At 31.1% G+C, this 12,447-nt stretch overlaps 2 protein-coding genes across 3 annotated transcripts; one reads left to right on the top strand and one right to left on the bottom strand.

Annotated features, from left to right (window-relative positions):
• Positions 1–377: 377 nt before the first annotated feature.
• LOC130813141 (protein SULFUR DEFICIENCY-INDUCED 1) lies at positions 378–4,825 on the top strand. Its single transcript, XM_057678888.1, has 4 exons — positions 378–658; positions 2,464–2,676; positions 3,003–3,158; positions 4,041–4,825. Exons 1-4 carry the CDS (start codon positions 527–529, stop codon positions 4,446–4,448), a joined length of 909 nt encoding a protein of 302 aa, XP_057534871.1. The 5' UTR covers positions 378–526; the 3' UTR covers positions 4,449–4,825.
• An 838-nt stretch (positions 4,826–5,663) lies between these two features.
• On the bottom strand, positions 5,664–11,759 carry LOC130813140 (3-ketoacyl CoA thiolase 1, peroxisomal-like). 2 transcript variants are annotated; one of them, XM_057678886.1, is made up of 14 exons: positions 11,303–11,759; positions 10,051–10,127; positions 9,824–9,908; positions 9,618–9,744; positions 9,278–9,376; positions 9,055–9,122; positions 8,860–8,967; positions 8,701–8,778; positions 8,490–8,622; positions 7,447–7,543; positions 6,978–7,101; positions 6,783–6,891; positions 6,119–6,202; positions 5,664–5,988 (listed from the first exon to the last, which is right to left on the bottom strand). In XM_057678886.1, the coding sequence occupies exons 1-14, from the start codon at positions 11,384–11,386 to the stop codon at positions 5,900–5,902; spliced, it is 1,362 nt and encodes a 453-aa protein (XP_057534869.1). In that variant the 5' UTR covers positions 11,387–11,759; the 3' UTR covers positions 5,664–5,899. The 2 variants fall into 2 exon arrangements, with proteins under 2 accessions (XP_057534869.1, XP_057534870.1); XM_057678887.1 differs by lacking the exon at positions 10,051–10,127.
• Positions 11,760–12,447: the final 688 nt, after the last annotated feature.

Genomic DNA, 12,447 nt, shown 5'->3' with positions numbered 1-12,447 from the left:
TATTCAATACTTTCTCTGATGTTCCACTATATTACTTGCTAGATTTGACATTTTATGCGATCCAATATATAATTTTGATCATTTATACAATGACTATTCACATCTAAAACTTATAAATAATTTTATAAAAGTATGCAATAAAACGATTCAAACAAGATTCCACTTACATATATTTTTTCTTACACATTAGTCACAATATATAAAATAAACTTAAACCATAAATAATATCAATAATAATAATATAACGAGTATTTTAAAACGAAAAAAATACTTTAAAAAAAAAACTAAAAAGAAACACTAAAAGCAATATAGTAAGGAAAACGAACAAAGGCGCAAAAGGCGTCCAAGTTCAAACTAACCTTCGGCATTTATAAAGTGTTCACTTTTCCTTCCTCCCCACGATTTTTCTCTCTCTTATTTCCGCCTCCTTCTAAAACCTTTCCTAACCAAATCCTACCTCCATTCACAATTCTCACAGAGCTCAATAACAACACTCAGAGATTTAAATTCAATAATTAATTAAAAAATGGAGAAGATTAATGGCGGAAATAATTCAAAGAAAATGATGAACAACAACAACAATGATAAAGACTCTTTACATGCTCTTTACAAAGTTCCTTCTGGTGATGGACCTTATGTTCGTGCTAAACATGCCCAGGTTTTTTTTTATATTCTTTTTCTTTTTTTTTTCTTCTTTTTAATTATTTTAATATTCATTTTCATCCCTCGTTTTATTTTAGACATATTTAAAGATGTTGGGGCGAATTTGATGTCAAGTGACATCATTTAACATATGATACTAATATGTGTTAGTTTAGTTAGTAAAATCTTTACTATAAATAAACTTATTAATGCATTTAAATCTCTTTAAACAAATTTCTTTTAAAATTATCGATATTATTTAATTTTATTCTAGATCCGCTCGTGTTAAGGGTTAGAATTATTAGGATAAATTAAGGGAAAAGAAGAGCTTGTTGAAAATTAAATTATAAACCTTACAAGTGAAAGTCGTCTTTTTTAACTTAGACAAAACTTGTTTTTTTACACTTGTAAATTTTAATGTATTTTTATTAAATATTCTTGTTAAATGACTTATTTGGTGATAATTTTGTGATAATTATTTATATATAGTCGGTGGAGTTAAAATTAACTTTTTTTTCTAGCCAGTCATTGTTGATCTTGTATATAATGCATGTGGTGACCGGATTCCTATAAAGAATTATAGTTTGGAAAATTACACTTAATATTGATTCAAATTTTGTTATATTTTTAATTTTGAATAACTTATGCTAAATTAAATGGAGGGAATTTAGTGTTGTAATTAGTTATATTGATTCTTAAAAATAGTTGAGGTATAGTTGGTGATTTATGTAGGACTGGTTACTTGTTACACTTAATCTGGATCCCAAGTAAATATTTATTGGAAAAATAAAAACAAAACAAAAATATTGTACCAAAAATTTTTTTTTTGATTAATATATACAGTAGTGGATGTAAAATATATCTCTATTCTATTTCAAAATAAGAATCATAATCTTAAAAACTATCTCAATTAGATTAAATATAATTTAATTATCATTTAGTATTTCTATTTTAGCCTACCTATAATAAAAAAAATTCACTTTTCAATTTCGTCAAACCATATTATTATTATTATTATTATTATTATTATTATTATTATTATTATTATTATTATTTGCTTCATCCAATTTTAAATCCACCTCTAGGCTCTACTTATCTTTTGTGTATATAATTTGACTTTAATTTACTCTTAAAAATATCTACCCTAATAAAAAAATAACTAACACAAGTTTAATGAGGTATCTTAGATACTTCCTTCTCAACAAATGTTTATCTTTATTAATGGATTCAACAATATAATAATGAATAAACTCTCATACTTGAAAACAATCTCTCAAGTCATACATCTCATAATGAAAATCTCGCAATACTAATACATAGAATAACACTCTTAAGTTTTTTACAATGTATAATCCTCCCACAATATGTTTTATGTGTGTTATGTTGATTTGATGCTAAGAATGATGTACCCTTAACTCACCATCAATGGCACATTAACACCCAATATTTAAAATAGCAATAAACTCTATAATAATGCATGACAATAAAATCATCATTAATGCTCATCATTATTTCTAGTTTAATTATCTCTTAAATAAGCCATTAAGTGACACATTAATTGACCCGTAAATTATCAATTAATTATATATTTAATTGTCTTTTATTGTATCCTTAATGTTGCTCTCAACATAATGGGCCTTCTTTATTGTAATTGAGTTACTACCATCACACATAGATAATTTGACAAAATTTATTATGTGAATGCATTGACCTGAGTTCTAACCTTGTTCTAAAGCATATTTTTTTAAATATTATTGACATCATTTAATTTTATTCTGAATTCGGCCCTGTCTTAATTACATTGTTATTAATATGGATCAGTTAGTAGAAAAGGAGCCAGAAGCAGCAATAGTGTTATTTTGGAAGGCCATAAACGCAGGGGATAGAGTTGATAGTGCACTCAAAGACATGGCTGTTGTTATGAAGCAACTCGATCGAACCGAAGAGGCCATCGAGGCTATCAAGTCTTTTAGGGGCCTTTGCTCTCGTAATGCTCAAGAATCCCTCGACAATGTCCTCATCGATTTGTATAAGGTATATATACCTACATCTTTTTTAATAACTTCTTTTCAATTCACTACTAATTATTCCAATTACACTCGAAACTCAAAATTAGAATAGTGATGAAAATTTTAAAATCGACAACAGTGATTGTTCGCTGTTCATAACAGCAAGTTAACATACTATTTGTTGTTTTTCGCTGTTAATAACAACAAATAAACTCTGAACTTAGATTTGGACCATGAAATGCTTATTTTGAGAATTAAAATTTTCCGAAACGTATTTCGAGCAAAATTATTGTATTCAATTTTTCACAAATTAAAGACTTTTAATTAATTATTGATTATTAATTTGGACAGAAATGTGGAAAAGTAGATGAGCAAATTGATCTTCTAAGACAGAAGCTAAGAATGATATATCAAGGAGAAGCTTTCAATGGAAAAGCAACTAAGACTGCCAGATCTCACGGCAAGAAGTTTCAAGTCTCTATCAAACAAGAAACCTCTAGGATTCTGGTATTTTTTCTATTTTTTTATTTTATTGTATCATTAAATTTACTATATTTATTATCTTTAAAAAAAATTTGCACATTTTTTTCATATTTAGTCATGAACAAATTACATATTCAATTTTTACTTTTTTTTTTTTACCATTTATACATAAGCATCATAATAATAATGACTATTACTGTTTGAAAACTCAATTATGAGACATTTTGTCAAACAACTAATAATTGGTTAGAATATCTTAGTCAATAACGGTTATTTGTAAATAACCGTAAAGAGACAAAAATAAAACTACTAAAATATTCAAAAGACAAAAAAAGAAAAACACAATTATAAAATGATGGACCTATGGCATAATGCAACATACCAGTGATTTACAATTGATGATTATTTACCTAGTGAAGCCCATAACTGATAGCTAATTAAAATGATTTATTTGACACTAGACTAGTTTGTTGTAAATAAATTGATTCATAACAATAAGTTGTTTCAACAAATTAATTTATTAAATAGTAGCAGTAGATGATTTGACCATTCAACCATTGATTTCTCCTAGAGCTAAACCACTCTTGTGAGAGATTGTATCTCGGTGAGATGACCTCAAAACAAGAATTTCATATATTAATAATTTGTATTATTAAGCTATTTAATCAATTTATAAGACGCGTACCACAGACCATTTCATTATGATACGTGCCTCATACGTGGGTTAAATAGCCCATCTAATGCGTATTATGAAAATATGAGCTCTTTGTTTGAGGTCGTCTCATGAGAGACGATCTCTCACATGACCGTCTCATACAAAAATCTATATCTTTATTAAAATAAACTAAAATTATGCAACAATTTATTTTTGACATTATTGATGCTTAAACTCATATTGGACAACAGGGAAACTTGGGCTGGGCCTACATGCAGAAGACAAACTATATGGCAGCAGAAGTAGTTTACAAAAAGGCCCAAATGATTGACCCAGATGCAAATAAGGCCTGCAACTTGGGCCTATGTCTAATAAAACAAGCCCGATATGAAGATGCCCGTTTAGTTCTTGAAGAGGTACTAGAATGCAAAATTCCTGGGTCAGAAGATATAAGATCAAGGAATCGGGCCGAGGAATTGTTGTTGGACTTAGAGTCTCGACAGCCTCCTCCTTTGTTGTCTAACATTGTAACCCTTCATTTGGAGGATGAATTTCTTAATGGCCTTGAAGATCTTGACTCTATGTGGGCCCCATTTAGACCTAGGAGACTTCCTGTTTTTGAGCAAATTTCCAACTTTAAAGATCAATTAGCATGTTAAACTGTCTTTTTAAGTTGAAGTAAGTATCGTCTTTTTCGGACAAAACCCTGAGTTTGATTCTTATTAGTTTTTCTCTTGCTTAGCATACTATGTAATCAAAAAAATGTTTTTTTTTTAATTATTTTTTCCTTTTTTCTTTTTTAGCTTTAGTTGAGGGGTATTTTATATTTAGAGGTGGGTGAAAATAGGGGGAAAGGGTATTGTTTTAAGGATGCTTGTGTAAAAAAAAAAATACAAGGAGTGTGATAGGTGAATAGAAATATGGGATTGTTTATAGAAATGTAATTCTATGTTTTTAAAATCTTTAAGTTCATGTATGTATGTATGTATATATATTATTGTCAAAGATGTTTGTGAAGCAATAATCAACTTTGTTACTTATTTATGAGTCTTTCTTCCATAGCTTGTTTTATATTTTTAATTATTTTTTTAAGCTACACGAATAAAATGTTTCAATATGGAACTTGTTTATTTTGACATCAAGAGCAAAGTGATAGACATTAAAAGAGATAAATAAAAATAGCATCATAAAGTTTTATTTGATAAATTATACGACATTATGAGATGAATGGAGAGCCATATAAATAGAGTACTGAAAGTTTATCAACTCACTTAATATATGTGTCTGCTAACATAAAACAAATTCATCTTCTATTTAATGTTTACTTGGATCATTAAAATAATATATAGCATCACTCTTTTTTTTTTAAAATAAATAGCATCCTTCTTAACAAAGTTTCACGACCAAGTTAATAGCATCCTTCTTAAAACACCAACTATCATTTAGATTAGATACATTTTTAATAGACATATGTAAGTAGAATTATATAAAAATAATTAATTATATATATTTTTTTCAGCAGATGAGCAATAAATTAAATTGAATTGATATCAAATTTCTAACTAAAATAAATAAAACCCAACTTTTTGCAACTTCTTTAAGTATGCTAACAAAGTTAATTGTCCTTAAAAATATAAAACTTGTTACTAAAACAAAACCCAATTTTTAATATTGATCAGAGTCTTAAAGTAGACATTATAATCGAAATTCAAATTCACTACTATCATTATAAAGCAAGTAGTTTTTATTCATTTTTTATTGTATGTTTACTTCTATAATCTCCTTTTTATTATTTTATTATTTTAACTTTGTTTCTCTCCTCATGAATCATAGATATTTCCTAATCCTATATATTTCTTTTTAGTCTCATTCTATTTTATCCCCACATAAATTTATATAAACTTAATATTTTTTCATCATCGATTAGAAATAGAGGCAATTACATGATTTCTATGATTACTTGTAAAAAAATAATTGAAGATGGAAAAAGGAAATGAGTTTGATTTTACAATTTCTGAAGGTAAAGAAAGAACTACAATATGCTAAACCAGTCTCTAATTCAGCTAAGGGTTTTATTGAACACTCGATCTTAGGTTGCGAAAAAAGTCGACTAATTGTTCATCCGAGCAACACAAGCGTTAGTCAATCCGTCAACACAATCACCTCTTTCAAAAACAGCTGCAGCACCCATGCCACTGCCTGTAAAGTTCAGTCCGCAGTTAATAAGAGATCATATAGCTAATTTATCGCTTAAAGTAAAAAAAATTTCGAATTTTAATCAAGTGGGTTTGAATTTGCGATAGAAGATATTTGGTAGAGAAAAAGAGACCTATACACATTGAAATGACTCCAAATCGGCAATCTCTTCCTTGACGTCTCATTTCATGTAGTAACGTAGCTACACATCGGGCACCTGAATCGAGAGCAAAGGATCTCAGTTACATAAAACGGCCAACAGCACACTAACTACTAGTCTGTCTGACCCTTTAAATTAGCAACACTTTATATTTTCATCTGTCTCTTTAACTGTACAACATTTCCTTTTATAGAAATGTCCCCACTACTTTCTTTAACTGTCATCCACACATTTTCTATCTCTTTTAATATCATCCACGCAATTTAAATGCCCCCACCAATGTTTAATATTTATGTTATTCCTTCTTGTTGCAAATTCGTGGGGACTGAGGGAATAATTAGATAACTGCCAGTAAAGCGTATCATTAAGTACTCCCTCCGCCCCTATGAAAACGCACCTAAATTATTTTGGGTGAAATTTAGTGGAACGTGAAATTGGGTTGGAGAATAAGACAAAAAAACAAGTGGATGATAGAAATGAATGGTTAAGATGGAGAAAAATAATAAGTATGTGGATGAGATTTAAAGAACGTGAGGCCATTGCCAAAAAGGGAAAGAGTGCAAAATGAGTAAAACAAACTAAAATGGAAAGAGATGCAAATTGAGAGGAACAGAAGGAGTAACGAATAAGAGCACACCTGTAGCTCCCAAAGGATGTCCAAGGGCAATTGCTCCTCCGTTAACATTAACTTTGGCTGGATCAAGGTTCAGCTGTTTACGACAGTATACATACTGTGACGCAAACGCCTGCATGAAAATAAGAGTTTTGTAAACTTGAGAAATAGTGCTACTACCACCAAGCAGAATATGTGACGATCTTTTAATGGACTAACCTCATTTATCTCAAACAAGTCAATGTCATCAAGCTTAAGCCCAGCAGACTTCACAGCAGCAGGAATCGCAAAAGCTGGGCCGATTCCCATAACAGCAGGATCCACACCAACAGCAGCAAAGCTCCTAAACGAGGAACACCGGATATAATTGAAACTTGGGTGTTGGGAACTAATAGAGTGTTTATTAAGCTATTGAATTTTGAAGAAGAAATTACGAGAGAATGTCTATTATGGATTTTTCACAAGCATATGATCTGTTAACACATGGTACAAAGAGCAAGAAACCATCTTCATCTTCTTAGTTTGACGTTCAAATAGCCATGGCAAAGCATAACATATTGCGTAACGAAGTTCACTAGAACCGTTGGTCAAGTGTTAACTAAGATACTCACTCCAAAAATAAAGCTTCTATGCATGATATTGAAATTACAAATACTGGTATAATCAAGATGTACAGAATAGCATATACCTGAATACACCAAGAATTGGAAGCCCTTTCTTCATTGCTAAACTCCTCTTCATGAGGAGGACTGCTCCAGCTCCATCACTCACTTGGCTAGAATTACCTAGGATAATGAAAAAGGCTTTCAAGAAGAGACATACAATTTCTTTCAACCTCAACTTTCTATAGTAAATCCTATCTCACATACAGAGGCGGATCTTGAAGATAATTCTAGAAGGGCCAAACGAATTAGATTAATCTCAATAGGTAAATTGACGGCAAGCAAGTAGAAAGACAGAAAATTATGTACAATCCGGCTAAAAGTAGACTAATGTTTCGGGAATAGTTTAAAATTTTGAAATAGTGTCACGTGATTTGCTAATCTCCCTGCGAATTGCGAATCGAAAAAAGCGAATTATGGTAAGTTTCGGGCTATTTTCAACAATATGAGCAAATCCCGAATTTAAAAGGCGAATTACCTGGCGGACTATGTTACATTGATTTGATACGTGGAGAGTAATTTTGAAATAGAGTTACTCTTTTAACCCTTGATCAAAGTTGTTTTCTTATTTGAAGACAATGATCATGTATAGGTTTAATTTATATAAAAATCATAAATTTTATACACATGACTAGTGCAACATAATTCGCTAGCTAATTCGCTTTTTGAATTCACAATTCACTCAAATTTTCCCAAATGCGACTATAATTAGCTTTCTTCGATTCACGATTCGCAAGAAGATTAGCGAATCATGTGACAATGCACATGACACATCTATTTCAATGTGCCTTTGAAAACTCTGCTTAAAATTTAGTTACATACATCATCATAATTACAAAAAGGAATTGTACTATAAAGATTCAACAATTTTAAACACTTTATGATAAAGGGAGTTTTAGAATTTTACTATTTCAAACCAAGTTAAAGCACAATTGTGCAGCAAATTAAATTCATTATACTTTGTAAAGTGCATAAAACGGGACTTGGACTATATAATAAAATAGTATATTCATTTCTCTGTACTCTTAGGCTCTACTACTATGTGGAAGATACTTCCGTGCTCACTTACCAGCTGTTGAGGAACCATCCTTTTTAAAAGAAGGCTTTAGTTTTGCCAAATCCACCATGTTACTGTTTGGTCGAATTCCATCATCAACAGAGATCGTTACATGTTTTTCTTCTCCAGTTTTTGGATCGACGATCTAGGCAACAAATAGACAAATAAGCAATCATAACACCATCTATATCGCAAGAGAAAGAAACATCATCTCCGTGACTACCTTGGTTGAAACCGGAACAATTTCTTCCTTGAATTTTCCGGAAGCAGTGGCTGCTGCAGCTCGTCGATGAGATTCCACCTAAAAACATATCAGAAAATTAAATTAATATTTGAGCCACCCAAGAGATGTAAAAATCTTAAACACCTGAATGGACCTTACCGCAGCCTCGTCTTGCTCTTGCCGTGTCACACCATAACGTTCTGCGACATTCTCTGAGGTTATACCCATGGGAAGAAGGCAATCTTTTGCTTGCGCAAAGGTCTCGACCTGAAATAATTTTTTTACGATATTCCGTCACTAAGCACGTTTAACTTCATAATAATTAATTTGCTGATAACATAATAATGAAATTACTTTTGGGTTAATTTTCCGAGGCCTATCAACACGATCAATCGTCATTGACTCAACTCCAGCACCTATTCCTGAACAAATATAATTAACAAAATGTTTCAGAGTGTGAAAGGCTACACTATAAGACAGGAAGGGATGATATGAACGCAATATTATTCCGGAAACAGTAATTTCACCAAAAATATACAAGTCTTTTGAAAAACATAGATTAAAGATATATTCTGACCTATGTCATAAAATCCTGCCTTTATACAAGCAGCTACATCAGCAACTGCTTGAAGACCAGATGAACACTGCCTGTTCACAGTTCTTACAGGAACTGTGTCTAAAGCAAAATGAACGAAAACTCAATCAAATCCTGTGAATAATTTTATCGCTCAACAGATGAACATAATTCTACAATGTACAATCCAAAAGCTACAAACAGATGTTGATATCAAGAGGATTTTAGCGAGATTAAGAGGAAAGTTGCAATAGAAGTACCAACTGAAACGGGAAGCGAAAAAGTTTCAAGCTTTATAAGAGCACTAAACGTAATTCGCAGTACGCCGTTTAAATGGATTTACCTGGAAACCCAGCATAGAATGTGGCCATCCTGCATTCTATTGCTCGTTCTGAACCTGGGGGCAATACTGTACCTACCACAATATCTCCAACCTCACAAGGGTTTACATTTGTTTTATCTATCAATGCCTGTGGTTGAATATCAATAACTTTTGGTCAAAAAGACAAAACATTTGATTTTAACAAGGATGTTTCATAAAGAAATTACCTTTAAGACAGGAGCAAGTAGATCATCAGCGAGTGTGTCTTTGAAACCACCGCGTTTTGATTTACATATCGCAGTTCGACAAGCACTGTTCGGTTACATACGGTGTAGGACGTTAAGTATTTATAAGAAGAATAAAGATTACTTATGCAATATAAAATACACGCATCAAGACTTGAAGTCGTGAGGAAAAAGACATGCATATGCCAGAGTAATGATAGGTTACGTACGCAACAATTACAACATCATCTCCAAAAGATGCATTTCTTTGATGAGACCCATCATCTCCAGAGGAACAAACCGAAGACTACTTTGTTGATCATTCACCCCAATAAGAAGGAAAAGGAAAAACAGAACAAGTTACTTTGAGTTCTGAAATGAGGAATATTGTGTGCCAACACTTCCACATTTCAAAATAAATCAAATTTAAAAATCAAAAAAAGGATGAAAACTTCTTGCCATAGATGGAAAATTTTACTTATCTTTATAAATAGCACCACAGATTTGGCAAAGTACATTGAATTTTCGACAATTTATATTTAGATCAACTATGTCAATTATCACTAGCATTTAGCAAAAAAGAAAGATGCATAAACATTTGGAACAATAACATCTTCTTTTTCATTGTAAACAAGTCACCAAATAAAGTGCTTGATGCAGCTATGCAAACTATCAGGGGAAGTTCTAAGCATGTTCAACATGTTCAACCGCACAGGGCCTCAAAAAATTAGGGGTCTAAATATTAAATTATGTTGTATATATTTAGTGTTTAAAGATACAAAATTGAATATGATAATTTTTTAAATTGCACAAGGTCTTCAAAAAAGTTAGCAATTTTTGCTACGCCTCTGCAAACTATCAATATTTCCATAATTTGAAACTATTTAGATAGAATATGGTAAACATCAATTTTCTAATATCCATAATTCCAATAGAAACTTCAACAATAATCATTGAACCAGATGGCAAAAGTTTCTACAACTTCATCATCATCATACCCGGGATATCTCCACTCGTAATAGTATATCTATACCCTTGTCAACGGAGATAAGGAGGTTGTGAGTAGTTTATTTAAGTTTCTAACACTTAAACCCACATAATTCGCGCAACAAAATTATCTACATTTCGATACGATCGAAAGCAATACTAGCAAACAGCCATTGATATCAGATTAAAGATAAATGAGAACCACCTCTCTATAATCACAATAAAAATTAGGGTAACCAAAATTCGATGTCCCTACTTTCATTCAAAGATGTCTTCATCCCATTCCCACAAAAAAACTTAATTACGTAAGCTAAAAATGATCAAAAACACCACTTTTATTCACCCACAAGTGCTTCATAACATATAATCACCTTAAAATGAAATTCTTTCAAAAATTGTAGCAAAAGGTAGATACTTTCACATCAAAATTACAAAAACTTTAGAACCCATTTATAATTAAAAGAAATCAAGCAATAATTATGATAAATTACTTACAGAAATGGTAGAATCATGGAGTTGGGAAAAAGTAGGGTTAAGGTGCTGAAGAAGCACTCTCTGCCTGTTAATTGCCTTCTCCATTATTTTTATCTCTTGGTTTCTGTGAGCTTGTGGGTATGAATTGTGATGGTGTATATATTGTAGGAACCCAATTATATAATGGGCATTTGCAGATTGTACAATGGAAAAATATTCATTGACATTGACGAGACCCACTATAAAAGAAACCAAAAACTTTCTCGCAAATTAGCACATTTTCCTTGTTTGTGTACTCCAGACTGTTGGGTTTTTGAGATGACTTTTACTGAGAACTTGAGAGGAAATTGTTGGGTTCATTTCTTTCTCTTTTCATCATTGACCGACCACAAATCAGTATTCAGTATGACTTTTTTTAATTAGGTGAATGTGAACTTAAACCTAAAATGACTTGTTGGTTCATGGGAAAAGCTCTCTTTGTGAAAAACATCAAATTTTTACATATTTGTTTAACACGTTATTTTCGATTTTAAAATTAACGTTATATTAAAATGATTATTTTTTAAATTTCAACTCCTTATATGAAATATTTTATCGTAAGATAGACTACCTTATATATAAGTTAGATGACTCAACTAATACTCTGTACATTATGAGAATATGAACTCTTTATTTTTGAGGTCGTCTCATTGAGAAATAATCCCTCATAAAAGTAGTTCGACAAATTGCAATCCGTTTAGACTTTTAGTTATGAATTAGGACTTTGAAGAGTTGGAGCTACACAGACCACAGCAAGACAATTGTCACCAAAGGTTTTTTGAGTTTATTATGTCTTTTCTTGTGTAATTTAATGAGGAGTTAAGAGGATAAACTATAACTATAGTTTCTGTTTAATCAACCGTGATTTCACATGTTTCGAACAAAACTGCAAAAGATTGAGCATCCAAGTACTGGAGAATGAGTGAAGAACAAGACTAAATTGGAAATTTTGAAATCAATAAGTGAAAAAATAAAAAAATTAACAAAATAATCTAAGTTTCTAACTTATTCCAAAAGCAAGCGTGAAATTCTCAAACCTGTGGTTTGGGGCTGTTCGCAGTTACTAACTGTGAACAGGTCAAAAAAAACAAAATAGTTGTTCGCAGTTAGTAACTGCGAACAGCTAT

This window comes from Amaranthus tricolor, chromosome 5 (genome assembly GCF_026212465.1).
Source record: "Amaranthus tricolor cultivar Red isolate AtriRed21 chromosome 5, ASM2621246v1, whole genome shotgun sequence".
Lineage (NCBI taxonomy): Eukaryota > Viridiplantae > Streptophyta > Magnoliopsida > Caryophyllales > Amaranthaceae > Amaranthus > Amaranthus tricolor.
This window is presented reverse-complemented; position numbering and strand designations above follow the sequence as displayed.

Bases quoted from the DNA above. Each gene is read 5' to 3' on its own strand.
- LOC130813141 (XM_057678888.1), top strand. From the start codon at position 527: ATGGAGAAGATTAATGGCGGAAATAATTCAAAGAAAATGATGAACAAC. The intron at 2,677-3,002 runs GTATATATACCT...TAATTTGGACAG, and splicing joins TCCTCATCGATTTGTATAAG to AAATGTGGAAAAGTAGATGA. The intron at 3,159-4,040 runs GTATTTTTTCTA...ATTGGACAACAG, and splicing joins AAGAAACCTCTAGGATTCTG to GGAAACTTGGGCTGGGCCTA.
- LOC130813140 (XM_057678886.1), bottom strand. From the start codon at position 11,386: ATGGAGAAGGCAATTAACAGGCAGAGAGTGCTTCTTCAGCACCTTAAC. The intron at 7,544-8,489 runs GTAAGTGAGCAC...TCATTATCCTAG, and splicing joins GGATGGTTCCTCAACAGCTG to GTAATTCTAGCCAAGTGAGT. The intron at 5,989-6,118 runs GTCTCTTTTTCT...TGAACTTTACAG, and splicing joins AGTCATTTCAATGTGTATAG to GCAGTGGCATGGGTGCTGCA.